Source organism: Letharia columbiana, assembly GCF_014066305.1.
Source record: "Letharia columbiana isolate WasteWater2 chromosome Unknown Sc0000001_s0, whole genome shotgun sequence".
NCBI lineage: Eukaryota > Fungi > Ascomycota > Lecanoromycetes > Lecanorales > Parmeliaceae > Letharia > Letharia columbiana.
In genome coordinates this window covers 528,758-554,637 of record NW_023501037.1, presented here as the reverse complement: position 1 = coordinate 554,637, position 25,880 = coordinate 528,758, and the positions used below count along the sequence as shown (strand labels likewise).

The window sequence follows — 25,880 nt, the reverse complement described above, 5'->3', positions numbered from 1 at the left end:
CCTTGGGGTACAGAGTATAGACTCAGCCTCGTGAAGCATGCGCTCCACTCGTCGTATTCTGCGGACAGTTCCTTGGAAGTTCGACTATGGGTTTACTTCTTTCTCCGCAATCCTTCCCACTCGATACTCCATATGGCAATTTGATCTCCTATCTCCTCCATGAATTTGCTGCTTGGCTCAGCTGAGAGTGATTCTGCATGGAGCTCATGCGCGATGATGCGATACCCTCAGCTTTATTTCGCCCCCAATTCCGAACGGGTTGTGGCGCACTCGGTCTTACTCACGTACACTTCGTACAATTCAAAATAACTGTCATGGGTTTCTTCGATGATACTCTTCCGCCGCTCCCTGCTTGCTTCTTATGCACCGAAGGACACGATCGTCCGACCGCTGCTAGATTTGTTTACTTCCTCGAGAACCTTCGTCGGGGATCTGCCGATTTCTTTGAACATGCCTCACGAAGGTCCTGATGCCCAGATCTATTAGGCTTTTTTTCACCCTACGATGGCACTGCTGTGCGCGCTCCCCGTCGAGACACTTATGATCACCCGTCATTTTGCCTGACATCTCAGATCAACCATAGTCCTCTTCACAGAACAGGAAAACCATCCCTTTCGGGATACTCTAAACCGCCAGCTTTAGCGTTGACTTGGCCATCATCCCCCATCTTCTTGTCGCCATCCTTTCGTGGACAGCGTAGGTCCCACACACTATGGACTGCACAAGGATTGAATTTTGCACAATTAGCTCCAGTGCCAACTATGGTAACTTGTTCCGAAAGACATTCGTCTTGCTTTGGCAATATTTCTCTAAAGTCTGTTTAAACTGGCTTAAAATTTGTCCCAGAGTTAGGTCCATGCATGCGTCCGCCCAGAAAAGACCTATCTTTCGCGTTTTAGCTCGGTTCTTTCTGCATTGCTCGGTTCAGACTGTTAGTAGAGTCCGCTGAAGTCTGTATCTACGGTTAGAAAGCAGCAAGGAAAACTAGAGTCTATGGGCAAATCCAATGCTTTCACTACCTGGAATGCATTTTCACTTCTCTCTATGACTAACTAACTACCCGTCTCGCTTCAGATCTGACCAATAGGACTATTTTTCAGCTCTGATCACGGGAAGTTCCAGAAGTGACCAAACCCCCCCCCCCCCAAAGGGGTTTCAATTAGGGAGGCAAATTGAGCTTGGCGGTTGGAGTATTGTACGATACCAGCTCAGAAACCAGCCTCTCATCCATTGGAGCCTTGATCAACACTGCAAGGCCCCGGTGTTGAATGATACAACATACTTTGCTCACCTTCTTCCACCATCCGCACCAATTCGTAACCTGTCACATTCCATTCAACGCCAGCGGTCCTTCCAAGTGACTCCTCTCCTTCCACAAGGACAACTCGAAACGTGCATCCGTTTCCAGGTGATCAATCACAGCAAATCTTATCCAGGACGCAGGACTATGAATTCCTCATTAAGGACTGCCGATCCCCATGCGGTAATATCCAGCGTCCCAGCATTTCAGGAAGCTCACATGACTGGATTTGCCGACATTGCAACCTCGACCCTACCCAGACTCCCGAACTCTACAATGTCAGACTTCTGATGAAGACATCTATGATCATGGATCACAACAAGGACAATTCGGGGCGATTCATGTCGGATTTGGGAGAAAGACAAGGGGAAAAACAAAGACTTTGCGCAAGCGTTCCAAGAGAACTAGGCGAAGGAGTATGCAGCCTTCAACGGGTGCCAAATAGAAATCATGGCAACCGTTGAAGAGTGCCGGCGAAGGGGAATTTTTCTTGGCGATGGCAATGAGGGCGGAGACAAAGGAGCAAGATGTGGCTTAGTGGGATGGCTCGTCTCTATGGTAAGTCGTACCCGGCTATGAGAAAACCGCCAGAGGACAAACACTGAGGTTTACAAGGTGCTATCTTTACTCGAGCTCTGCGGATCGTATGTCTTTCTTCTTGCAGTTTGGATCAGAACCGCGCTTCAAAAGGCTCAGCTGTCAACTGTGAGAAATATACAAAGGGCATTTGGACGGACTTGATTGAGGAATGATTCACTGGCATTATGTGAGTTGGGCTTCTCACGTATCAGTGTGCTCAGGAATTCAGAGACAGCAGGCTCGCTGTCTGTTACGCAAGGGCAATCCCCTGGGCCTGTGGACTTTGGTTCTGAATGAATAGTACCATTAGAAATCAATCGACCGTACTGACGGTGTTCTCGGTCGGTATCGGTGTGAAGTTTTGCCGGAAATCAATATCCCAAACCCAAGATCGCGGCCCAAGAGACTTTTTCATGGTATGCAGGGAAGAAGACCTTGCCATGACTACACTCTGGCAGAAGATCGCCTGAGATACGTACCAATCATTTAATTTCTCCGCTTCCATATAAATTTCCATCCCTAACCATCACAATATTGACGCATGCTCTTCCCCTATACCAGTAATCCATGTGACAAATTGTTAGTAGCCATCCATCGTACCTCCGTATGTTGGATCGAAGTAGGACATGATCGCCCTCGATTCCAGCCGAACTCGATAGATTATTCCGATCAATAGCGAGAGCCCGCTTCCTCAAGTCGTTGATCGGAATTTGCCAGGCTCCGATTGTGACTCTCGACAGTATGGCCATCTCATACATGATGTCGCGGATCTCAGCTGGCGGGTCCATGAGGCGGCAAAAGCTTCCTTGCTCACGGGAACAATCGCGGCAAGCTCCCGCCTGGAGGTAGCATTGCGGAGGTGATCTCTGACCGTTGTCGACTGGATGACATGGCAATCCACCGCTTGAGATGTGGACAAGATCAGAGATGTTGGAAGCCTAGGCGGAGTTGAACAGGTCGGACGGCCGAAACGATAGTCTTGCCACGTCTCTGACACTAAGGCTAAGCAGAGTGTTTTACTGTATGGTTTTATGACAGAACAAGCTTGATTGGCTTCCGATGTAGTAGTCGTGCACAGCGGAGAAGTTGGTGGTGTCGAGATTGTCGGCATAGACTACTGTCAAAACTTCTATCTGTATTTCTCTTACATTCACTTTTGCGACCTATCTTCGCAATCGGGAGGGCTTCTTCTGGCTTGATGTTCTTACAACGAAAGTACCGTAGGGCGCCCATACCTCCAATTTCACATATCTGTTAGGTGCATTTCCCAACTTCTATTCGTATGTTGGACCGGCAGTAGCATCTACAAGCCACATCCACTCAAACGGCCCTGTGACACAGACCCGACGTAACAAATTGTTCACCCACAGTTTTTCGGCAATTGCCCACCAGAAAACGCATCACAGCTCACGATACTATCCGTGGGGCTCCTTCTGACCTGCGGCGTCCAGGTGAATCCCACTCCTCTACTGTCGTTCATCAGGCAACCCGACGAATAGTTCAATGGCCGACAACTCCAGGTCTTTTCCTGGTGTTACCGCATCCAGATGGGCAACACTGTATGGGTCCATCTCTTCATGCTGATGTGCAAATCCCATCGTACCGAAAACCCTTTTACGGAGGGCACTTGAGGGACCGTAATGGTGCGCTAATCGGAAATCTGGTGACAGCTGACGCCGAACTTGTGTGCTTGGTTATTGAGATTCGCAACTGTGTGTTCCTTCATCTGTCGGAAATATAGGAGACCGGACCTTGAGCTCCACAGTCGGCTGTTCGACTTCCAGCGGTTGGAGGTGGAGTCTGAGAGCTCTCGTGGCTTCTCGTGGCATCTGGATAGAAGTGAGGTTCCTGGAGGTCTATGCCAGGGGTTAGAGTCTGCGAAAGTCGTCAACGCCAAAATAAATACAGCAGCGTTGTTCCCGTACCAGCTCCGTTGTTTTCCCGCCACCACTCTCGTCTGCGGATGGCCAGTACGGCTATACGGCCTGTTGCAAAAGGTGGTCGGACCAAATGCGTGATGACTGAGGGTACGAACGTTGCCTCAAGAGCCTCGAATGTTCGATCTTGAACCTTGAAACACCTCCTTACCATCCTAAAAACATTGATAAGCTTGAGATGTTACCTGAAAAGCTGCAGAAAAATAAGAATTCGGACGTCAAAGATACTGTGTGTGGACCTACGAAAGTGCTGCCTTCCGGTCTAGGGCCTACTAAAATCGAGGATCTTGGGAAGGCCTTAGGCTCTTCTGGCGGATGATCGAAGAGCAAGCGCAGTGGCACGTCACGTGCTGACAGAGGAAATCGGATTCATTGATTTAACTTCGAAGCATCACGCGTACAGTCAGATCCAGGAACGCTTTAATCACAGTAGTTGATATCCAAAACAGCAGCACTTATTAACATTTGTAGCAATCCTCAAGATCCCGGCCCATGTTCAGCGAATTCATATGTCTCGGCTCAGTCAGGTCCATACACCCGCGAGGAACGAGATCTCACTTACCAGACTATTCCAACCTCCACCTGCGAATCGAACATCGCTCTTCCCCTTGTTTTCAAATCCCATGCCTTCATACATTTCTTCCAAATGATCATGAGCCAACAACGCCATTCGGTCGGCGATCCCACTCGTCTCCATCCGCTGCTGGTAGGCTTTCATGATCGTCTTTCCTAGACCCCTCCCTTGAAAAGCTGGCAAAACGCTAAGCGAATGGATGGCTATCGTTCGGCCATCTTCACGATGGCCGTGGATGCTAGTATTTGAGGGGTTAATCTTCCAATTGGGGGCTACATCCATGCTCTCGTCTGTCACGGTAGGGCTCATGGTTTTTGTTGATATGACCACTTCAAGTTTTCGGAGTCAGTGCTGCTTCATTGAGATGTGGAAATGAACACACAAAACAGCGTCAATGAGTACGATACTCTCGACACCTGTCTCAGAATTCAAACCGAGGCACAGATCAGGAAGGAATTGCTCCGAAATTTAGACGTACTGGCGATGAGCACCGATTTCAGATCCGGAGAGGCGGAATCCGCGGGCCGTGCAGTGGGGAACGTGGGTATGGAAGCGTTCGGAGAGTTTGGAGGAGTGGAGGAGAAGAGGCCCAAGCAGAGTTCGGGGCAGGTCGTTAGGCGGTAAATGAACTATGAGGAGCGTGAGTAAGGGTCGAGGTTTTCATTGGAGGGCTGAGAGGTGCGTTTGACAAGGAAGTAGTAGGTTTCCTGCCGTTGCGCGGGAAAGATTTGGTACATATGAAGGATTGATAACTCTCAGGGCGATGTAGACAATGTGGAAGGTCCAGGTGGTGCGACAGGAAGCATTTGCATTGGAAGCAAACAGACCACTTGCAAGGTCGGAAAGGCCAATGATATGGAGGAGAAGAGGATAGAGGATAGATGGAGTGTGTTGATAGAAATGGATCCACAATCAAATCCGAGTCCGGAGGTCCTACCTTTTCTCTTGCGCATCTCTCCAGCTCTGAAAATACGGCATTCTCTAATGCTACGCAACTCTCTAGATTTGATAGGGACAGTGTCTGAACATATGGATGCAGATCATTTCTCTCGTTGACTTTGGCTCTGTTTGTCCGCAGCTGTTGGGCGCTCGAGCGTTTCCCCTCTTGTCTGTGGATTGTGAACTCATTATACCCATCATTTCCCGTTGCCGTGGAACCTTCAGAGACATCGAGTCTTGGTGTTTGCGACTCGGGGCTCGCGACGAGGGAATCGGAGAAGAGGTCTTGAGGCATCATGTGGGAAGATTGGAATTCAGTATGAGAAACCTCATTTTTTTTTCTTCTTCTTTTTTTTCTTTCTTTTTTTTTCTCTGTTTTTTTTCTCCCCCTGACTCTTTGACACGAAGCGCTCGCAGGTGGGATCAGGGTGAGACGGGACAGCCGACGATCTGGGTCTAGACTACCTTAGGTAAAGGTACTTTTCGCAACTCAGGCACTTTACTTTAGTTCTTCTGCAGGATGCACCTTAACACTTTGGGTTCACTTGAACTTTTGACTTTGCAGTACTTCAATCGTGTCGTCATTCAGTATCCAGCTCGGACTTTTTCTTTTTGGCTGAGTGCAATCTCTAGTCTGTACAGAGTACTTTATATACAGCAGCATTATAAGGTAGCCCTATAGCACTATATAGCACTATATCATCACCCCAACAGCACTGTCAGCTCCAAGTAAAAATACAGTGCCCCCTTCTCCCCCCCCCCCACAAATCCCCCCTATCTGACAATCCGCCATCCGCAATTCGCTTCCACGCCATGCAAGGATTATGATTCTGGACTCTGATGGATTGATTAGGTACGCATCGCCAAACGGCTGTCCCCGCAAATGCAGCAAGCCTTCTTCAGATTCCTCACATATGCCGCTACCCTCAACCACCCTGTACCTCCCCGTCCAAAACAATCAACATACATACACCACTTATCACGCAACACTTCGACAACTTCCCTTTCAAGATCATAAATTGCCGCTCACCTTTGGGGTGTACGATTACTAATGTCCTGTCAAATTCCTTCACTGCACTGATGTTCGAATCCCTTCCAATCGCCTCCACAGTATGACCGAAACTGTTTGAAACCCCCGAGACTCCTGGACTCTTCACTGCTTATAATCCAAGCTTCACCACTCTATCATTTCTAGCGACGTGCTGCCCAGCTCAGGCCTCCACGTCTAACCACTTTCGTCCTGAGAGTAACAAAGAAAAAAAAACCATCGGGGGGTTTCTTACCCTCGTCCCCCACAGTCTCACCATGTAAGTGGCCACCGCCGCCTTTGAATGCTCAATGCTGACTAGAACATGTAGGCAGATCACTATTTCCATCAACACCATTGATGCCCCTCAAGTTACCCTCGAGCAAGACTTCCTGACGGCCGATGTCGGTCCGCATATGACTATCGCCGATCTTAAAGGCTACATTGAGAGTGAGACGAATATTTCGGCAGCGGCTCAAAGAATCTACTATGGAAATCAAGAGCTTGTCGATGATTCCAGAACTCTGCAGCAATGCGAAATGACCAATGATTCCATGCTCGGTGTGCAAGTTCGGAACCCACAGGCGCCATCTGTTGGCTCGAGTCGACCGGTGCGGACACAGCGACGAGGCCCGGTTCAGGCTGGTTCACGTCAAAGTGCACAGGCAGACCCTGAGATGATACGTCTACAAGCTATGGGAAACCCAAATATCCTCGCGACGATCCGAGCATCAGATCCTGATCTTGCAAATGCCGTACAAGATCCGGCTCGCTTCCAGCAAATATTTGAGGAGAAGCTAAGACAAAAAGTCGAGATGGACGCCGAAATTCAACGGAGAAATGACTTGCTTTCCGCTGATCCGTTCAATGTTGACGCCCAACGCGAGATCGAAGAAATGATACGGCAAGAAGGGGTGATAGAGAACCTGCATAACGCGATGGAACACAATCCGGAAGGTACTTATCCTTCTGCTGATGTATCTTTCTTAAGGCAGTACACCATACTCACGCAACGACTTTCTAGTCTTCGCTCGGGTACACATGCTATACATACCAGTCGAAGTCAATCAGCATAAGGTTAAGGCTTTTGTCGACTCCGGAGCTCAGACAACGATCATGTCCCCTTCCTGCGCAGAAAAGTGCGGCATCTATCGCCTCCTCGACAAACGCTACGCTGGGATTGCTAGAGGTGTCGGCACTGCCAAAATTCTTGGCCGTGTGCACAGTGCGATCATAAAGATTGGAACTTCGTTTCTGCCATGCAGCTTCACCGTCATGGAAGGTAAAGACGTTGACCTACTGCTTGGATTGGACATGCTGAAGAAGCATCAAGCCTGCATAGATCTCCAGAAGGGAAAGCTGATAATCCAGGGCGACGAAGTTGAATTCCTTGGTGAAGCTGACATCCCCAGGTATGAGGATGTCTACAAAAATGAGCCTACGATCGAGGGCCCGGCAGGCACGAGGACTGGTGCTATTTCGGGTACCGTTACTCAAGGTGCTTCAAGCGCTGGTGCCAGCCAAGTGACTGCGATCGGGCCATCAGCTTCAGCCAGCTCACCATCAGGACCTGGTAGCACGCAACAGTCTCAGTCAACGACTGGCCCGGCATCGTTCCCAAAGGAAGATATTGAACAGCTGACGAACATGGGCTTTACCAAGCAGGAGGCAATCCATGCGTTGGAAATGGCAGGAGGCGATGTGGAAATGGCTGCTGGGCTTTTATTGTGACGACACAGAGCCTACGATACCAGACCATGAGCGAGCGTCTTCCACCATCAAAGAGCGTACAGCGTAATAGCATGTAGAGACGGCGATGCGATTCACAATGAACTGCTTTTGAGCTCTGATCTGAGCCTACGTGGGGTATCAAAAGAGCAAACAAGGAAGAGCCCCGGCGACCACAAAGCATCATACCACTAAAGCCTTTCTCAACATCATGGATCTGCTTCATAAGCAAGGAGCACAAGCTATAGCAAGGTCTGCTCGAAAAGCCCCCCACAAGTTCCATAGCACTGCCAAGTAGTGTCAGCTTCGCAGCAAAGCAAGCAAGGCCATAGCGCCCTTGTATTCCATGTCAAGTTCATCAGTCACTGGCCCCGTACCTCCCTTTGTAATCTCTCAATCTCTCCATATCCTCTTCATCCCCTAAACCCCCTAGCACTCCGATCAGATCATCTAGATCAATGATACTCAAGACCGGCACGTCAAACTTTCTCCTGACCTCTCCAATAGCGCTCCCACTACTATCATCGCTCATCCTCTCCTTCCGATCGAGTGCCACAATGACGCCAACAAGCGTCCCCCCTTGTGCCCTGATAATCTCAATTGCCTCCCTCATCGCAGTCCCCGCAGTAATAACATCATCAATAATCACAACGTCCTTGTTCCGTAAAGGAGCTCCCACGATCACGCCCCCTTCTCCGTGGTCCTTCAACTCTTTTCTGTTGAATGAATAGCTCACATGCCCAAACCTTCCCTTATCGAGTTGAGCCAACTTGTCCACCGTGGCAGTTGCCAACGGTATGCCCTTGTACGCTGGTCTAGCACATTTCGCAATCAGCATTCCCAGTTTTTGATAGAAATTTGAGTAGTAAGACATGGTTGAGGGTAGCAAAGGGGGTAAATTGGGTAACTTGTTCCTCCAACATGTCTCGCGACTCAAGATACTCGAACGGGAAAAGATATTTACGAGAAGTGCCTTACCCGAACAAGATATCGAATTTGAAAGTTGGGTTTTGAGTGACGTGCGTCAGTAATGCATGTGCGTAGGCGGTACTGATGGAGTGGACGAGCCCCCCAGTGTGGAAGAGTCCCGCATTGAAGAAATAGGGGGATAGTCGGCCAGACTTGAGCTTGTAGGTCCCGAACGTGAGCACGGAGGCGGAGAGACAGGATTGGAGGAAGGCGGACTTATAGGTGGGAAGAAGGGGAGGCGGGGTGGAGGGGACGAGGGAGTCGGGGTCTTCTTCTTGGGCTTGTCGGTGGGCCTGAGGATCAGTGGAGGATACAGAGGATGCCATTGGAACTTGGATGAGTTGTTCTTTCCATGGAAAGGTCACTTCCCTATAAGGTGGGAGCTCGTTGAGGTGTGTTGGAGACAGGCTATTAGGGCTGGGAGACTGGACTGCATAGAGAATATAGTCAGGTGGGTATGGACCTCGAATATATAAGTAACCCTGTCAGAGATTGTCCCTTTACCTATAGCAATTTTGGTGATCATGAAGGAAACTATCAGTCTCCTTGACGCCTCAAATCCATCCAAGTCCGGAGGCCCCAGGGGCGGAACAGCAAGCCGGCAGGGCTGGAAGCGGGAACGAACCCTCACGTAGCGCTCCCCATCAGTGCATGCATACCTACTTGCACCAATACCTCTCGGTCTCAGACTCTATGGTTATTCTGGTTGGGCATATGTCACAAATGCAGCATTGGAAGAGAGGGATAGACCCATTCCACTAACTTATCGAGCCTCGACCTTCTGCTACAGCGTATACTCATGCTTAGAAGATACTTTATCTGTATATCCGTCACACTTTAGATATGACTGAATCGTACGGGTTGCGACCTAGTCGTGATGCACCTCGTATGTATGCTAACACTTGTAGGTCTATCGCGATAACTTTTTCGAGAATTCGTGATACATATGAACGTAGTAACTTCCTGCTCTAGGAAGTGCGAGGACTTAGGTGTGCACGACTGTATAAACACTCGGAGGGTGGAATGCCTTTCGTTAGTAGCTAGAATTAACGAGGCCAACTCGTACACCATATTCACTAAGATCAAACCCAAGAGATCTATCAATTCCCCTGACTAGTAGAGGGTTCGGCGCCAGCATCACGTATAGGTTGGTCTCATATTTGGCCGAGCGAACCACGCACGCCACCTCACAGGGTGGCTCCGGTGGTCACAAGTCTGCGCGGAGAAACCTCGCCTATTCATGCCGCAAAGCAAGCCACCCTGCAAGCCTTCGTCCTGCAAAGCATCGACTCTTGCCTCCATCGGTGTAGTAAGACTTTGCAGACCCCGGACAAATCCTGCAGAGGTCCGATCGGTGTTCAATAAGGTCGAAAAGACTAGAACGTGCCAACCGTCAGTCCAATACTGACATAATATAGACGCAGCCGTTGAAAGCTGACTGTTCGGACTTCTCAACTCCTCGACCTTTGTCACAAACCAAAGAACAAATACCGTGGTGCATGTCGTGGCAGCAAGTAGCCCGGTGGGCTCGGAACGGATAGCTTGGATAGTAGCCTGGGACAAGACACTCTGTGCATTTGACAGAGCATTGCTGGTAAGTACAACAGACTTGTTGTTTCCTTAGATCAATCCCTGTTCTTCTTCCTATTCCCGAGATTCTCTTCTTTATTGTTACTTCTGGGCTACAGGCGTCCTACAGCAGCTGACATATCTCTGCCTTCATACAGACGATCTAATATGCATATCAAAGACAAGCTCGCGGAGGCCGAACGGTCAAGGAAGCCCGTCTTCTCTTTCGAATTCTTTCCTCCTAAAACAGCCTTGGGTGTCCAGAATCTCTATGACCGCATGGACCGCATGCATGACCTTGGCCCTGCTTTTATCGATGTGACCTGGGGTGCTGGAGGCAGTCGGTCGGACCTGACGTGTGAAATGGTCAATACTGCACAGACCATCTATGGCTTAGAAACTTGCATGCACTTGACCTGCACCGACATGGAGAAGCAGAAGGTGGATGATGCTTTAAAGTCAGCCTATTCCGCTGGATGCTCCAACATACTTGCACTACGAGGAGACCCTCCAAGAGAAAATGAGAAGTGGCAGGCGGTGGAAGGTGGCTTCCGATATGCCCGGGATTTGGTCGAATACATCAAGGCCAGATATGGAGACCACTTTGACATAGGTGTTGCTGGCTACCCGGAGGGCTGCGACGACCAGCAGGATCAAGAGATACTACTGGAACATCTAAAAGAGAAGGTCGACGCTGGAGGAACGTTTATTGTGACACAGATGTTTTACGATGTAGACATTTTCCTGTCCTGGGTAGAGAAGGTCAGGGCGCGCGGTATCTCCGTTCCAATTGTCCCCGGTATCATGCCTATACAGACTCATGCGGCATTTCTGAGGCGCGCGGCTTGGTCAAAATGCCATATACCACAGAAGTGGGCCGATGCCCTAGAACCTATAAAGAACGATGATGCGCAAGTACGAGAGGTTGGGAAGGGGCTGGTTGCTGAAATGTGCCGCAAGATTATTGATGCTGGTATCATGCAGCTGCACTTGTAAGCGGTGAAGTCCACATACCCAGTCAAATCTAACTCACAATTTTGCAGCTACACTATGAATCTCGCCCAAGCTACGCGAATGGTTTTGGAAGAGTTGGATTTAGTACCAAAAGATGGAACGCCAAACACGAGGATTCTACCATGGCGGCAGTCCCTGGGCCTCAATCGCAGAGAAGAAGACGTTCGACCTATCTTCTGGAAAAATAGGAACAAGTCTTACGTCGCTCGAACCCAGGATTGGGATGAATTTCCCAATGGTCGTTGGGGCGACGCTCGATCACCAGCTTTTGGAGAATTAGATGCATATGACATTGGTCTCAAGGGGACAAATGAGCAGAATGTAAAATTGTGGGGCAAGCCTGAGTCGGTCAGAGATGTGGCCAACATCTTCATACGGTTCTTGGAGGGGAACCTCCAGAGTCTCCCATGGAGCGAGGCTCCAATAACGAGTGAAGCAGAAGCCATCAGACCTGAGCTTATCAATCTGAATAGGAGAGGACTGCTCACTATTACCTCCCAACCGTCGGTCAATGGCGTCAAATCCACCCATCCTGTGCATGGATGGGGCCCTAAAGGGGGCTACGTTTACCAGAAGACTTACGTCGAACTCCTCATCTCACCACAGCTAATTCCAGAGCTCATTGCTCGTATTGAGCGAAGCTCTACTATGACATACTACGCTGTCACTAAGGGTGGAGATCTGAGCACCAACGCCCCAAGTGAGGGTCCAAACGCCGTTACATGGGGTGTCTTCCCAGGAAAAGAGATTGTGCAACCCACAATCGTTGAGACCATTAGCTTCTTAGCATGGAAAGATGAAGCATACCACCTTGGTGCCGACTGGGCCAAATGTTACGCTGCTTCGAGCCCAAGCCGACAGCTTATCGATAAAATTATGGATACGTGGTATCTCATCAACATTGGTATGCTGTGTTTCGTAGCCCTTTAAAATACACAGCGCTCATGCTAACAACACTGCAGTTGATAATGACTTCCATCAAACCCATGCCATATTCTCCTTGTTCGAAGGCCTCGAGGTCGAAGACCTGGACAAGCCCTCGGTGAACGGCCACCAATCGAATGATCACTGTCCCACCGCCAATGGAGCACCCATAGAGGTGCATAATTAAATTTCGACTTCACATATACTCACTACTTACCAGATTCAACATATCCCTTCTCGATGTTCCGTCCGTTTTGACCATATTTTTTTCAACATTGAAGTATAGCATATGACAGCATAGCGAGGCATTTTACGAAGCATTCAACATACCCAGGCATCCTTATGTTTCTCCACGTGGGAGGCTTAAAAAGCATGACCGTATCTCAACGATATTACGAATGACGACTTATGGTACAATCACCGGCTATATCCGACGAGATCTCTCAACGAATCTCGTGACTGGCAGTCTGGCGTAACCTATTGATTGCGATTTCTTCCGTTGGGAGGACATGGGTAGAGAGGTAGATAGGTAGACAGACATTCAGTTGGAGACACAGCACCATTCGATATTCCAGTCAGATTAGATGTCACCTGTCACTTGTCACCTGTACGTATGTACTCAGGCCCATCCCACGTAGACACGTAGAGTAGGTTTATGGTACTATTCCGAGGTTTCTAGAGAATTTGATAGACGGAGTTAGGATCTCTTAACCCCGCAATAATCAATTCGTCAAAAACTTTCGATTTATTATTCTTTCCGTTCGACCATCATGTTCGCAGTTCCCGGCTGGTCCATCTCTGCGGACGCGCTGAAAGTTCAGACAGAGCCAAGATCCTCACAGGCTGCGACGGAGCACAAACATCACCACCCAATCGGCACGGACAAGAAGAAATCGAGGAAGCGCAAGCGGGGGACTGGCTCAAAGAATGCGCTTGAGGTCACGGAGGAGAATCTTGGGGACCTTTGGAGAAAGTATATAGAGGAGAAAAACTTGGATCAACCTAGACCAAAGAAAGAAGGAAAGGAAGCAAAGCAAAGCAAGCAGAACACGGAGGGAAAAGATGGTTCTTTGGGAGAAATTGAGGATGTCGATCCAGGCAGCTTTGAGGGCTTCTCTGAGGAGTCCAAGTTCGCAAGAACAGTAGAAGAGGAGGCTTCCCCGAAGAAGAGAAAGAGAAAAAGAAAGGATGATAAAGGCATTGCCCCCCAGGCCAACGGTCATGACGATGCTGCGGACTCGTCACCAACTCTCCTGAAAGAGCAAGGTGAGGCCGAGGACGGCAAATCAAAGTACGAGCAACGTAAAGCCGAAGCCTCGAAGAAGCGCGAACAGAGAGCCCTCCTCCAAGCCAATGGCACACTACCACCTGTTCGCCCCGAAGCTGTACCCAGTCATCCTGCCGAGATCGCTCCTGCAAAACCCAGTCAGACTGCGAAACCCTTTGGATCCTTGAAAGCTTCTGATACACTGCAAGATCCTACAGTGACCAAATCTACAAAGCTTCCAAAGGCACCAGAGCCCCCCAAAGCCTCAGGAGCTCCGGACACTACCCCTACCCCAGCCCCTTCTCTACCATCCACAAGCTTAACCCCCTTACAACAACGAATGGCCGCCAAACTCACCTCTGCTCGCTTTCGACATCTCAACCAGACCCTGTATACCAGTCCTTCAGACCAAGCCATGCGTCTCTTCGCCGACTCGCCTCAAAATTACACCTCCTACCACGCGGGTTTTCGCGCACAAGTCGCCGTGTGGCCGCAGAATCCAGTCCAAGGTTTCATCGAAGATGTTAGAGCCAGGAGCAGGGTCTCGGTACCCAGTCAGAAGAAGCTTTGGCGGGAGCAGAAGAAGGGGAAGAAGCCGAAAGGCAGTGATGCAGACGCTACAGCTGGTGCGACTACTGGCCAAGGAGGAGAGAAAATGGATCCCCTTCCTCGTTCTCGAAATGGTATTTGCACAATCGTTGATCTTGGCTGCGGAGACGCAACACTCGCTGGCTCTCTCTCCCCTTCTACAAAGTCTCTCAGCCTGAAGTTCCTTTCTTTTGATCTAGCCAAAGGCGATACACCCAATGCCCACCTCGTCACCGTGGCGGATATCAGTAATCTCTCTGCCGCTGGCGTCAAAGGTGGCACCGTGGATATAGCCATCTGCTGTCTAAGTCTCATGGGCACCAACTGGGTGGATGTAGTGGGCGAATGTGCGAGGATTGTCAGGGGAGGTGGGGAGGTGTGGGTTGCGGAGATCAAGAGCCGGTTTGCGAGGCCCGGGGTGAAGAAGAAAGCAGGGGGGGGAATTGGGAGAAAGAAGAGTACTGAGAAGGGTAAGGGCGCAGTTGGTGACGAGGACGAGGACGATAAGGCAGTGGCATTGGAAGACATGGAGGATGCGAAGAGCAAGGGCGGGAAAGATGAGACGGACGTTAGTGCTTTTGTTGAGGTATTTAGGAAGAGGGGGCTGATTTTGAATGGGAAGCCGGATATGGCGAACAAGATGTTTGTGACGATGAGATTTGCGAAGAGTCTCGGTGCGAGAACGGAGAAAGGCAACGGAGGGAGAGTTGCAGAGGGTAGGAATGAGAACACGGGACGAAGCAACATGTATGCGAAGACGAAATTTGTGGATGATGATGTTGAGGAGGTGGATGAAAGTAAGGTGCTCAAGCCTTGCGTTTATAAGACGAGATAGCTTGATGTCTTCCAATCCAAAATGGCTCATAGCTTGGAAGCTACATAGCGCAGGCTCAGTCGCTTTTGCTGTGCACAACTGCCTTTTGAGTCGTGGATGTTGAGTAGCATGCCTTCACTCCACCAAACCTTGTTCATCAAGCTGCTTCTGAAACCGATCTATCGTAAGTGCATAAAGCGCCGAACCGCAATACGTCCTCCTAACAGCACGGAACTTTGGAGCAGCGATTCACTACCTCCGTTGCGTCTTGCCCATACCACGCTTCCCAGAGAACTGTTCCAGCATTAGCACCCTAACATACCAATCAGAGATATCGACAAGAAGACTCACCAAATGCTTCGGCATCGCAGCCGTAGTATGCCTATCCGCCTCTCCCTGCCTCGCCATCCTGTTCATTTTCTTCTGACCCAGCTTATTCAGCCGCTCCGCCTTACTCCTCGCCGCCTCACTCGTCACACCGTCGTCCCTCCTGTTGCTCTGGCTCCTGGCTCTGCTCTTCGCCCTCAGTGCATCTACGTTGCTCATTGGCGTGTCCACGTCCATGGCGTCCTCAGTGCCTGTCCGGCTCCTCAGTGCGCTCCGCCCGCGCGATTGCGAGCGAGCGCGTGCGGAGATGGTGGTGGTGTCAAAGCCGAGTTTGTCGAGGGAGTCTTCCATCACTGAAAGCTTCTTGGGTTGTGAGCGGCGAGGGATTAGAGCGCGGTTCTTGAGGGATTTCCTCATGCGGGCTTCGTTCCTGATTTCCTCCTGTTTCTCACGTATCAGATCCGCCTTCATGCGAATATCAGCTTCGTCGGCGTCTTCGACATCGTCGTCGGAATCGTAGTAGCCCTTTGCTTCCAGCTTCTCCTCTTCCTCCTCAAGAGCAGCAAGCTTGGTTTCGATATCGGGATCTATGAAGTCAGAAACGTTCTTGCCGTCGAAGACTTCGGGGACGCAGTCATATCTCCAGTCTTCATCATCGAGCTTGTACTGATCTTTGAGGTTGATATTATAGACGCCTGCGCCACCGTTTTCTTCTTCGATGTCGCGGGCGAGACGTCTGCGGCCTGGATCGTCTTTGGAGAATTTGCGGAGCTTTTTCACCGCATCTGGGATGTATGGTTCTCGCAGGATTCCACCGAGAGGTTGAGCGACGTGGATACGGGTGAGCACATCGCCTAACCTTCCGCCGATTGAGCCGCTGCTGTTCGTTCCAGCTTTGAGCTTCTGCGCTACACGGTCTGCGATGAGCCGTTCGCATGCAGCGTTCTTCACTTCTGTCACTCCTTCCGTTGTCGTGCATGATAATTGCAATAGCTCTACCTCCCCAGATTTCAACATGGAATCCAGCATGGCTTTTGTCTCAACGTCGAGATCCTCTGGTTTCATGATATCGATCTTGTTGATTACCACGAAGACGAGCTTGTTAGCGAACAAGGGTTTTATGCTGTGGAACAGCTGGATTTGTGCATTCACAGAATAACCGCATTGCTCAGACAAGTCCATGAAGTATAGTATAGCGGAGCGTAGATGGGCGATTGCGGTAATGGACTGCATCTCTATGGTGTTCATTTCCTCTAGCGGGTGATCAAGAATACCGGGAGTGTCAATTGCCTGGAAGCGAAGATATTTGTAGTCGAAGTGGCCTACAAAGAGCGACTTTGTCGTGAAAGCATAGGGTTGTACATCCACATCCTACAACAATTTCGGAGTCAGCATTCCCTCTTCAATGCGGCAGCCCAAGCACTGAGAGAGCTCGAAGGGGTATTAGGAGCCTTATGCTCCCAGAACTTGTGTTGCAACTCAAAAAAGGTATTAGGTACGGGAAGTAAGCGCTCCAAAATGTACATACCGCTCTTGTAACGCTGCGAAGAAAGCTAGACTTGCCGACGTTAGGGTACCCACAGATCAACAGGGTGCGCGTATTGGGGTCGATGGCTGGTAAACGTGACAAGTGTTGGCGCACTTGCTCGAGGTACACGAGAGGGTCTTTCAGCCTCCGGCATATCGTGGCCATGCGGCCAAGGGCTGCGCGTTTGAGTTGCTTGCATTGGAAGAGCGACTGTGCGTATTTGAGGAGACGGACATAGTCTCGAGAGACGGTTTCGATGAGGTGTTTAGCGGTCGAGAGCTGGCCAAGGGCTATTCGGAAATGGTCGGCATCGTAGAGCGTATTCAACAAATCCTTGTGGAAAGGATGTATGTCTTGAAGACGGGGAAAACCCTCTGCTTTGTATTAGTATCAATACCACAATCGAGGTTCAAAAGCACTCGACGAACCGAGAATCAGAGACAACTTTTCGGTGAAAGTCTCTTGAGTATATTTGACCTTGCGTGTATAGAAATTTCTTATCCTTGAGATTTGAAAACCACTGCGGATCTGAGTGGGTAAGCGTCTTTGTGTGCGGCTTAAGACCACATCTAAAAATTCCTGGCTTGTAGGCACAGGAGGTATCTCCTTCCAAGTCGTCTTCATGGTTGGTGAGCAGGTGTAGATATGGTGTCTACGACTCTGCCTTCTTCACGAGGCGCACTTTTGATCAAGAGTCGTTGGACAGAAATTTCGTGGGGCAGGTCTGGCGAAAGGGAAATTTTACACGGTCTTGGCATGCCAAGCCCTCCGTAGATCTGTTGACGTTACTCAAGCCGGTTTTTAATATATCTGGAAAAAAAAATCCGAATATCAACGGCGTTTTCTTCTCGTCACCGACACCACCGATATCAGTTGCAGAGCTCAGAAGCTTGTTACCACTACACAGGTCAGAAACATATCAATGGAAACTGTGGCAACGCTTAGGCGGATGTCGCGCGAACAACTATCGTCTCTTCTGCTCTCTCCTGATGCATCTAAGGTTGCTGTTATAGACGTGCGCGATGACGACCATGTGGGCGGCCACATAAACTCATCTACGCATGTTCCATCTTTATCTTTGGACCACCGAATACCCGAAATCGTACGGACCATGGCTGGGAAGGAGATTGTAGTGTTCCACTGCGCGTTAAGTCAGCAGCGAGGCCCGGCTGCAGCCTTGAGGTACATGAGAGAAAGGGAGAGCAAGACGAAGAAAGGAAAGATGAAGAAAGAGACTGGTCCACCAGGTATTGGGGTTAAGAATGGTTCTATACAAAAGGTTTCCTCTCCAGCGTCGAAAGAGCAGGAAGTCAAGAAAGAGATGGAGAAGGTGCTTGATTCATCAGATAGTGGGGTCAAGAACGGGTCTATCCTGGAAGCCCCTTCACCTGAGTCGAAAGAACAGGAAATTTATGTGCTGGACAAGGGGTTTGTCGGATGGCAGGAAAAGTACGGCAAGGATGAGAGGTTGACGAAAGCCTACGCTGCGGACATCTGGACAGACTACTGCTGAGCGTCCTCGGAGCACAGACCATTGGACATCAGCAAGACTTCTTCTCGGTACGCTACATAGCTCATTGCAACATGTCTCTCTTTCGGATCCGATAGATCATACCGGAATATGACTCACTCAAAGGAGACGAAGCATTTGGATTTCACTAGCCCCCACACGCTTGCACTCGCTCTACTTTACCATTAAGGGCGGCCGCAACGCACGGCCTTTCTACTCAGAAGTTAGATTCTGTCTCCCAACTGACAAGCACGAAAGCTGGAGTGCCATCTCTTTAAGCCGCGCGAACATCGCCCACTCACAACGCTGGCCTGACGGGAACTTGCAAGCGAGAACGCCGACTGAATTTTTTAGTGGAGCTTGGATACCGGCTCAGACTAAGGCTATCTGAGGAACCGTTGGTTACATCATACACAGACCTCAAAGCTTGCTATCGACCCACCTCGCGTTCCTTTTCTCCACAAACGCTCTAATACCTTCCGTCATGTTTTCTCCCCCTTCGATTCTCTTCCACAACCCATCGATCAACCTCTGGCTGCCCTCTTCTACCCCTATACCTTCCCATCCCAACTCTACCCCTTCCTTGCTTACAATCACGCTGTCAGGACTATACTTTCCGATTTCATCCGCCCACTGGACAGCCAATTGCACCACTCCTCCCTCCACCGCCAATCCGTCTCCATCCTTCTGACAAATCGCATTACAAAGTCCCCATGCCTTCGCTTCCTCGGCGCCGACGTTCCTCCCGGTCAAGGCCATCTCCATAGCCCGCATCCTGCCAATTGCTCTCGCTAGCCTGGGTAGTGCACCCGCTATCGCAACGACGCCGCGTTTGACCTCTGGCAGTGCAAAAACCGCGCTTGGGGAAGCGAGTACGATGTCGCAATTTGCTATCATCTCGCAGCCACCGCCATGCGCGATACCATTGACAGCTGCAACGATGGGCTTTTTACCGCGACGGCGAGAGAGACCGCCGAAGCCTGAAGTGTTGAGTCTGCGATTGGGTCTGGGGCCAGAAGATGATGCTATTTGGTCCCATTCTTTAAGATCGGCGCCCGCGCAGAAGGCTCTCCCTTCGCCTGTAATTATACCAATACGCAGCGACGGCTCTGCATCCATCCAAACCCAAACTTGATGCAGTTCTTGCTGTCCGGCCCCATTGATGCAATTGAGTTGCCGTGGGCGGGAGAGTGTTACGAGTAAAACGTTCGGCGCGGGGTAGGAGAGGCGGGTGAAGGCTGTGGAAGGGGGTTGGGTTTGGAAGGTTGGAGTGTGCATGGTGTCTACATTGATCGATTTCTCGGGCGGGGTAGAGACTGGGAAGAGCGGACAGTTGATGAGTCGGAGCACGTCGTTTGAACATGGAGCTCAAGCTCTTAGCTGCCACACCACACTGCGGAGACTGCTTTGCCTCGGCATACCTTACCGCTCAAGGCCTAGGGTTAGGGCTCGCTGCCTCGCTTATCTGAAAGGCTTGCTCTGCTTGGTGGCTCTCTCTCAGTCTCTCAGTCTCTCAGTCATCCAATGCAACTTTTTTGACCTTATTCTACTCTAGTCTGGTGAGTGGTAATCGGACAGAGGACCAAAGGAAGAGGAATTCGATATCACACCCGATCGATCCACTTTTGTCAGAGTTACCTAAGGTAAGCTTTTCAGCTTTGGGGGGGGCAAAGGCGCCGAAGCGGAACATGTAGTACTCTTATCAGATCTCACGAGAGCTACGATAATCCAGCTAATAGCTATCCCTACCTTTACCTACCTTACCTCTAGACCGCTTCGCAACAAATGCAAAAACTCGCATGGAGTTGGCACTTGCCAATCTCATTCATTACCTCAGCAATCAGCAATTGTCAGATCCTTAATGCCATTGCAGACGCCCCATTTCTTCCTGATTCCTGTCAGCCACATCCTTTCACCTACAACCTTTGATGATGGAGCTGACCGGCTCTTACACTTTGAAAGAATCATCAAATGTCTCGTGATTTGTATACCTTTTTTTTTTGCGCTTTGTCCTGACCGTAGCCTGATTAATCATCCTGGGGGTAGGATTGAGCGGTGTGACCGTGGACGACGAACAAGGCTATGGGTCCGCGCGAGTCGAGTATAAAATGTCCATCTGCCTTTGCACCATGCCCTCTCAAAATCAGACAGACACCCAAAAGGAAAACCCCCCCGAGGAAACATCAAAGCCCTCTCCGTCCCCCCAGGCCCACCACGCCCCACACTCACGCTTGGGCTCGTTCCTCCACATTGCAGAAGATCTCTGCCAGTGCGCCCCATTCCCTGTCTTCTCGCGTAAGGATGAACGTCTCCCATCTGACGACATCGCCAGGCATGTCCACCGCAGCCCAGCCGCCGGAGAAGACGCCCAAGGACACCTTGCAGCAATGGTACAAGTCGGCCAACGATCTTCTCATTGGCCCTGTCCGTCGGAAGCGGATGCCGGCAGGTCGCCATGCGGTCGTTGTCAGCCCGCCAGCCAAAGTCGAAGCTCAGGTGCAGGGCGAGGCTAGGAAGCAGTAAGCTAGAAGCTGCTTACTCCGGTATGCTGCTGAGAGGCGGGATGCTGAGGGCTTTGAGGGGTTTAATGTTGTTGGTGGCACTTTTCAGCAGGGCGGGGAGGAATGTGTTTGATGCAACACCACGGGCGAAATTCCCGAGATGGGGATGATGATGTTTACGGTGTCAGCAATCCTGACCTACGGTGTAGCTTGATGCCTCGATGGAAGGAACAAACTATCTGACAAGTTTTGCGTTTCATTCTAATTGGTGGGATATGTTCGAGGCTATGGGATTAAGGAATGGTTATTTATCGCTCAGTCACTGCGGATTCTGGGGTTCGTTTGGTTGGACCACGGTGTATATAGCATGATCTTTGATAGATCAGCGTGTCTCTGAGCGAACACAGGATGCGAACGAAATTTCTCCGACGCAAGCACTGCTTGACCAAGGCACCGGGCTCCAAGCCTACGCGGATTCAGCCAGCGTGTGGTATATCTTGGTCATGACTTCAATTTGTTAGGCTAATGCTTGATGCATTCGTCAAGCATTCTCCAGCATGGGCAAGCAGCCGTTTCCTGAACCATTCCCCTGTCCGTCGTTTGCAAACACGAATTAGACATTAGGCGGTTGGTCATAGTGATGTGCTTACTTTTGAACAGGTGCTAAGCAGCCGCTTTGCACCCCGGATCGTTATTCGTAAGCATTAATTAGACATTAAGGTGGTAGGTATACGACCTGTGACGTTCATCTCGCCATTAGTCACTCCACTCTTACTACACCCTTCTTCTCCAACCTCACTCCAAGCTTCGCTCAACCGAAATAAGGGTTTCGACTCCCAGGGTCCGCAACATCAGCCAAGCCTACAGTCATTTTTGGCGTCTGCTCACGCTTTGGTATCGCTACCGCATCAGTGTCCGTCTGGGTTGGCTTCGCCGCAGCAGCGAGGGGACTATGACCCAGCGTCGAGGGCGACTTTGGCCAATCCGGCCAATTGGTGCCGGGCTCAGGCATTGGCGGGTCTGGCACTCGTTCGAGGATGTGGAAGTAATTCAGGAACACTCTAGCAGGTCCTTTGTAGTAAATTTTGAATGCTTCGCGCTCTGCTGGCCCATGTTGAATGCGAGGAGGCTCGTCGCATGGGACTTGGGGACGGCCAAGAGACTGTGCGCGGCGGGCTGGGAAGGCTTCGATATCTTCAACGTTGTTGAGCTTGGGAAGCTCTCCGTGAGACGTCCAGGGTTTGTTGCGGGTAGTTGGTACTGGTGGGTCTACTCCATCGACCTCCAATTCGGTCAGGAGCTCATCCCGAGGGTTGTCAATTGGTTCGTTGCCTTCAAATACGGACGATGGTGGTAATTTTGACAGCTCAGCACTAGAGCTTGGAGTCCAGACCTCAGGTAGGCCAGCCCGATGGTTGTGGAATGGCAATCGAGTACCAGCGCCTGGCATCAGCATATTTCTTGGCAGGCCTTCGCAGCAGCGTTCAATGTCGGTGCCTCGTTCTTTGGCTTCGCGCATGGATCGATCTAGAGCTAGAATAGAAGTAAGCACTCCGTAGATAAAGGTACCCTGATCATTGAGAGTGGCTCACCCAATTGAGGATATCCCAGCTCCAATATCGACTTGAAAAGACGGTTCATGCTTGGAGAGTCCACCGCTCCTCGATTTGGCCCAAACAAATTTCGCCTCAGCAACTGCTCTTCTGTCTTGCTCAAGCCGTTCTCGTATGTCTTGGGTGCAGGGATAGCAGTCTGGATCTCCTTGATGCTCCTACGGCGTATTTTAGGCTTCAAAAGGAAAAGAAGTGCTATTTCGAAGCTCTTAGTGTCATGAGGGCTGCGAAATGTAAGTAATTTTCCCTAAATCGATTCCACTGGAACAGACGCAACTCACTACTGCTCTTTCAATTCCGGGAGATAAGGCATGGCCACCTTCAGGAAGTCCCAGTTCTGCTCCGTCGCCACGAGATGAACGAAGTTTCGGATCTCGTCATAGCTGCTCTCCTTCACTCGGATTCGCTCAATCATCGAAGCCACAAATTTTCCGTACTGTCCCCGACCCATGGCAGTGCGGAGCAGCGGCTCCCATGTAGCCGGTTCAAAGTACTTCCGATTGATGAACCCAAGATCACGTCCTATGGCGCTCGGCTCACTACATTCTAGGAGCCGTTGATGGGGTTGTTCCCATTTAGACATGCCGATTGGGGTGAATTAGAGGTTGGTTTTATTGAGAGTTGGAGTTTCAAAGAGACCGGAAAGGTCAGACGACAGGCGGTTTGTCGCTGTATGTGAGCCCCAGATATGGATCAGGAGGAGTGGTCGAGTCTGGATAATGCTGTAGGCGAGAGTATCAGCCAGAAATGAGTACAGAATTATAGGGATTGCACCCGCCAGTTGAACTGCCAATGTTGTCGTCTTTTCTTGTGCCTTGAAGGTATCAATGAGGAACGGTGAGCGGCGGCGCGATATTGCGAAGGTAAGCAAATGTAACATTGATTCTCTGATATGCGGATGCTTGTGCCGCGATTGGGTAATGCCAGGCTGCTCACCCGGCTTATGCGGAATATCGAGTCAGGAAGAGGGTAGAATGCAGAAAATGGAGGGAAGTAAGTCTGTGAGGGGTAAGTTTTGTTCGCGTTCAAGGTGAGGTTGTACAAGAATTTGAAGTCATGTTGCCCAAAAGGAAATCTGAGTGTGGGGGAAAGAGCTTTCGACCTTTTCTGGTAATTGGGAACTCACCGTCTTCATTGCAAATTCTAGATGTGAAATATCCTCGATTCCGGCTTCTGAAATTGGTAGATTGCCCTATGAAAGTGTCAGTGCGAAGGGTAATAGTGCCAATTCCAGTTGTTCGTGTCACCAGGAACATTGCTTTGAACAAGCTGGCATGGTTTTACTTGACAGCCGTGCTTGCACTTGTGCCAAGCCTCCGACTTGGGAGTCCCTCTCATTTGAGAGTCCCTTCTTGAGCACAGCATTCTGGAGTGTCGTTGTGGCAGTTGTAATCCAGTCTCATGGGCAACAATGATGGCCGCATGGGACCAACAGGAGGCAGTCATACGACTGGTATGATGTCGAGTTACTGAGCACCCTATCAGAGGGCATCATTCAATACTGGACCATTTTTGAGGGATCATCACGCAAGAGGGAGACTGTCAACTGCAGAAGAAAATGTTTTCTCATGAGATACCTGCACTTTTCTAGAAGGAGTGCTCTTCACTCATGACTTCGTGATCTTCGAGGCCTCAAGGCAGTCCATAGGCCTCAATTCAAGTGCATTTACTTCTTCTGCACCCTCTCCACAATGGCCTGAACCTGGCCAAACATCTGGTCACTTTTCTCTAGACCACAGACTTTGCTAACCACGCTCGGTGCATCCATGCTCTTCAGTATCTTGCTCAATTCCTTGCTCTCGTCATCGCCCTCAACGTCCACAAAGTTGAAGGCTTGCTCCATTGCTCCCAACAGCGCGGTGTATTTGTCACCTTGTTCAGCCAAGTGATGTGCTGGTCCCACAAATCGCTCTTGACGGCCAAGCTTTCTCAGAGGAGCACGGCCCACACGCTCCACCACGTCCTCGAGATGTGGATTTGAGATACGATTGATGATTTTCTCTACGTAGTCTTTCTGCTCCGAGACAGAGATGCCATGCTTGTTGACGATCAAGTGGGATGTCTCAGCTAGACACTCACGCACGATCTCATGAATCTCTTTGTCCTCGAGTGCGTCAGCGATGGTCTTCTTCCCACGAGCATGTCCATAGTAGGCAGCGGCTGCGTGGCCGGTGTTGACGGTGAAGAGCTTGCGCTCAATGTATGGCACAAGGTCGTCGACCCATTTGATGGCTTCGACCTTTGGTGGGCCGTGAGGGGCAAAAGGTGTCTTGTCGACAACCCATTCGTAGAAGGATTCGATCTTAACGTTGAGACCGGCGTCGGGATCTTGACCTGGCACAATACGATCGATAGCAGAGTTGGCGAAGCGGGCACGCTCGCTGATGGAGGAGAGACGGTCTTCTGGGGTGTTCTTAGGGTCCTTGATGAACCCTGCGAGGTTGTCGGTAGCCCCAATCATATTCTCACAGGCAATGACAGCGATTGGTGTTGACGCAGTACGAGAATCGATGGCTTTAGCGATGACAGGAGCAATGAACTTGAGGATGTTGGGGCCGACGGCGCAGGTAACCTGAAGACAGCGTTAATTTGTGATTTCAGATCGTTGACGACGTGCGTGGTAGCTTACCAAGTCTGCACTGGAGATTTCCTGCACGGCATCTTTCTCGTGAGTCTTAGAGTTGATGGCACGGTAATTGCTGATCGTGTTGACTTTTTCGCCTTCCCCTCCAATCTCGGTGACAGTGTAGCTCTTGGTCTGCTGGAGCTGCTCAATGAGCTTGTCCATGACATCGACGAAGACAACCTGCAGGATGAGAGCTTAGCGAACACGCTGTGTCAATACCTGAAGGGGGTGGGTGTGCCCTCAAGCTACCTCAAAGCCAGACTGGCATAGCTTCTCGGCAACGAAGCCACGGCCAATGTTCCCACCTCCGAAGTGAACAGCTTTGAGTCCCATCTTGAGGGGCACGATTCTGTCTTTGTGATTGGTGAGAGGTTAGTCTGTGGGCGAAGGAAATGCTCTGTTGTTGCTAGAAAGGGGGATGGTTTCTAGGTTATGTTGAAGGAGCTCGAGGTAAAGGAGGAAGTGAATTGATCTTTCACTTGGGAGAATAGGAAGATCTGAGGTGTTTGTTTGGAGTTCCGTGAAAAGGGAATTTCAAAAGAGAGG

At 50.3% G+C, this 25,880-nt stretch overlaps 12 protein-coding genes across 12 annotated transcripts; 5 read left to right on the top strand and 7 right to left on the bottom strand.

Moving 5' to 3' along the window:
- Positions 1 to 3,345: 3,345 nt before the first annotated feature.
- Positions 3,346 to 3,981, bottom strand: HO173_000753 (uncharacterized protein; the record flags this gene model as incomplete). Its single annotated transcript, XM_037302701.1, has 5 exons — positions 3,346 to 3,560; positions 3,631 to 3,754; positions 3,805 to 3,836; positions 3,887 to 3,900; positions 3,968 to 3,981. 5 exons carry the CDS (start codon positions 3,979 to 3,981, stop codon positions 3,346 to 3,348), a joined length of 399 nt encoding a protein of 132 aa, XP_037170208.1.
- A 312-nt stretch (positions 3,982 to 4,293) lies between these two features.
- HO173_000752 (uncharacterized protein) lies at positions 4,294 to 5,627 on the bottom strand (the record flags this gene model as incomplete). Its single annotated transcript, XM_037302700.1, has 4 exons — positions 4,294 to 4,329; positions 4,379 to 4,719; positions 4,869 to 5,019; positions 5,328 to 5,627. The coding sequence occupies 4 exons, from the start codon at positions 5,625 to 5,627 to the stop codon at positions 4,294 to 4,296; spliced, it is 828 nt and encodes a 275-aa protein (XP_037170207.1).
- Positions 5,628 to 6,667: 1,040 nt separating this feature from the next.
- HO173_000751 (uncharacterized protein) lies at positions 6,668 to 8,087 on the top strand (the record flags this gene model as incomplete). The annotated part of the gene is made up of 2 exons (XM_037302699.1): positions 6,668 to 7,313; positions 7,381 to 8,087. The coding sequence occupies 2 exons, from the start codon at positions 6,668 to 6,670 to the stop codon at positions 8,085 to 8,087; spliced, it is 1,353 nt and encodes a 450-aa protein (XP_037170206.1).
- A 355-nt stretch (positions 8,088 to 8,442) lies between these two features.
- Positions 8,443 to 9,379, bottom strand: HO173_000750 (uncharacterized protein; the record flags this gene model as incomplete). The annotated part of the gene is made up of 2 exons (XM_037302698.1): positions 8,443 to 8,899; positions 9,063 to 9,379. The coding sequence occupies 2 exons, from the start codon at positions 9,377 to 9,379 to the stop codon at positions 8,443 to 8,445; spliced, it is 774 nt and encodes a 257-aa protein (XP_037170205.1).
- Positions 9,380 to 10,790: 1,411 nt separating this feature from the next.
- Positions 10,791 to 12,747, top strand: HO173_000749 (uncharacterized protein; the record flags this gene model as incomplete). The annotated part of the gene is made up of 3 exons (XM_037302697.1): positions 10,791 to 11,614; positions 11,666 to 12,540; positions 12,599 to 12,747. The coding sequence occupies 3 exons, from the start codon at positions 10,791 to 10,793 to the stop codon at positions 12,745 to 12,747; spliced, it is 1,848 nt and encodes a 615-aa protein (XP_037170204.1).
- A 583-nt stretch (positions 12,748 to 13,330) lies between these two features.
- HO173_000748 (uncharacterized protein) lies at positions 13,331 to 15,250 on the top strand (the record flags this gene model as incomplete). The annotated part of the gene is made up of 1 exon (XM_037302696.1): positions 13,331 to 15,250. One exon carries the CDS (start codon positions 13,331 to 13,333, stop codon positions 15,248 to 15,250), a length of 1,920 nt encoding a protein of 639 aa, XP_037170203.1.
- Positions 15,251 to 15,481: 231 nt separating this feature from the next.
- On the bottom strand, positions 15,482 to 17,708 carry HO173_000747 (uncharacterized protein; the record flags this gene model as incomplete). Its single annotated transcript, XM_037302695.1, has 4 exons — positions 15,482 to 15,523; positions 15,581 to 16,927; positions 17,085 to 17,458; positions 17,513 to 17,708. The coding sequence occupies 4 exons, from the start codon at positions 17,706 to 17,708 to the stop codon at positions 15,482 to 15,484; spliced, it is 1,959 nt and encodes a 652-aa protein (XP_037170202.1).
- Positions 17,709 to 18,006: 298 nt separating this feature from the next.
- On the top strand, positions 18,007 to 18,597 carry HO173_000746 (uncharacterized protein; the record flags this gene model as incomplete). The annotated part of the gene is made up of 1 exon (XM_037302694.1): positions 18,007 to 18,597. The coding sequence occupies one exon, from the start codon at positions 18,007 to 18,009 to the stop codon at positions 18,595 to 18,597; it is 591 nt and encodes a 196-aa protein (XP_037170201.1).
- Positions 18,598 to 19,014: 417 nt separating this feature from the next.
- HO173_000745 (uncharacterized protein) lies at positions 19,015 to 19,872 on the bottom strand (the record flags this gene model as incomplete). Its single annotated transcript, XM_037302693.1, has 1 exon — positions 19,015 to 19,872. One exon carries the CDS (start codon positions 19,870 to 19,872, stop codon positions 19,015 to 19,017), a length of 858 nt encoding a protein of 285 aa, XP_037170200.1.
- Positions 19,873 to 20,895: 1,023 nt separating this feature from the next.
- Positions 20,896 to 21,117, top strand: HO173_000744 (uncharacterized protein; the record flags this gene model as incomplete). Its single annotated transcript, XM_037302692.1, has 1 exon — positions 20,896 to 21,117. The coding sequence occupies one exon, from the start codon at positions 20,896 to 20,898 to the stop codon at positions 21,115 to 21,117; it is 222 nt and encodes a 73-aa protein (XP_037170199.1).
- A 789-nt stretch (positions 21,118 to 21,906) lies between these two features.
- Positions 21,907 to 23,291, bottom strand: HO173_000743 (uncharacterized protein; the record flags this gene model as incomplete). The annotated part of the gene is made up of 3 exons (XM_037302691.1): positions 21,907 to 22,628; positions 22,688 to 22,932; positions 22,990 to 23,291. The coding sequence occupies 3 exons, from the start codon at positions 23,289 to 23,291 to the stop codon at positions 21,907 to 21,909; spliced, it is 1,269 nt and encodes a 422-aa protein (XP_037170198.1).
- A 1,083-nt stretch (positions 23,292 to 24,374) lies between these two features.
- Positions 24,375 to 25,667, bottom strand: HO173_000742 (uncharacterized protein; the record flags this gene model as incomplete). The annotated part of the gene is made up of 3 exons (XM_037302690.1): positions 24,375 to 25,280; positions 25,338 to 25,514; positions 25,584 to 25,667. The coding sequence occupies 3 exons, from the start codon at positions 25,665 to 25,667 to the stop codon at positions 24,375 to 24,377; spliced, it is 1,167 nt and encodes a 388-aa protein (XP_037170197.1).
- Positions 25,668 to 25,880: the final 213 nt, after the last annotated feature.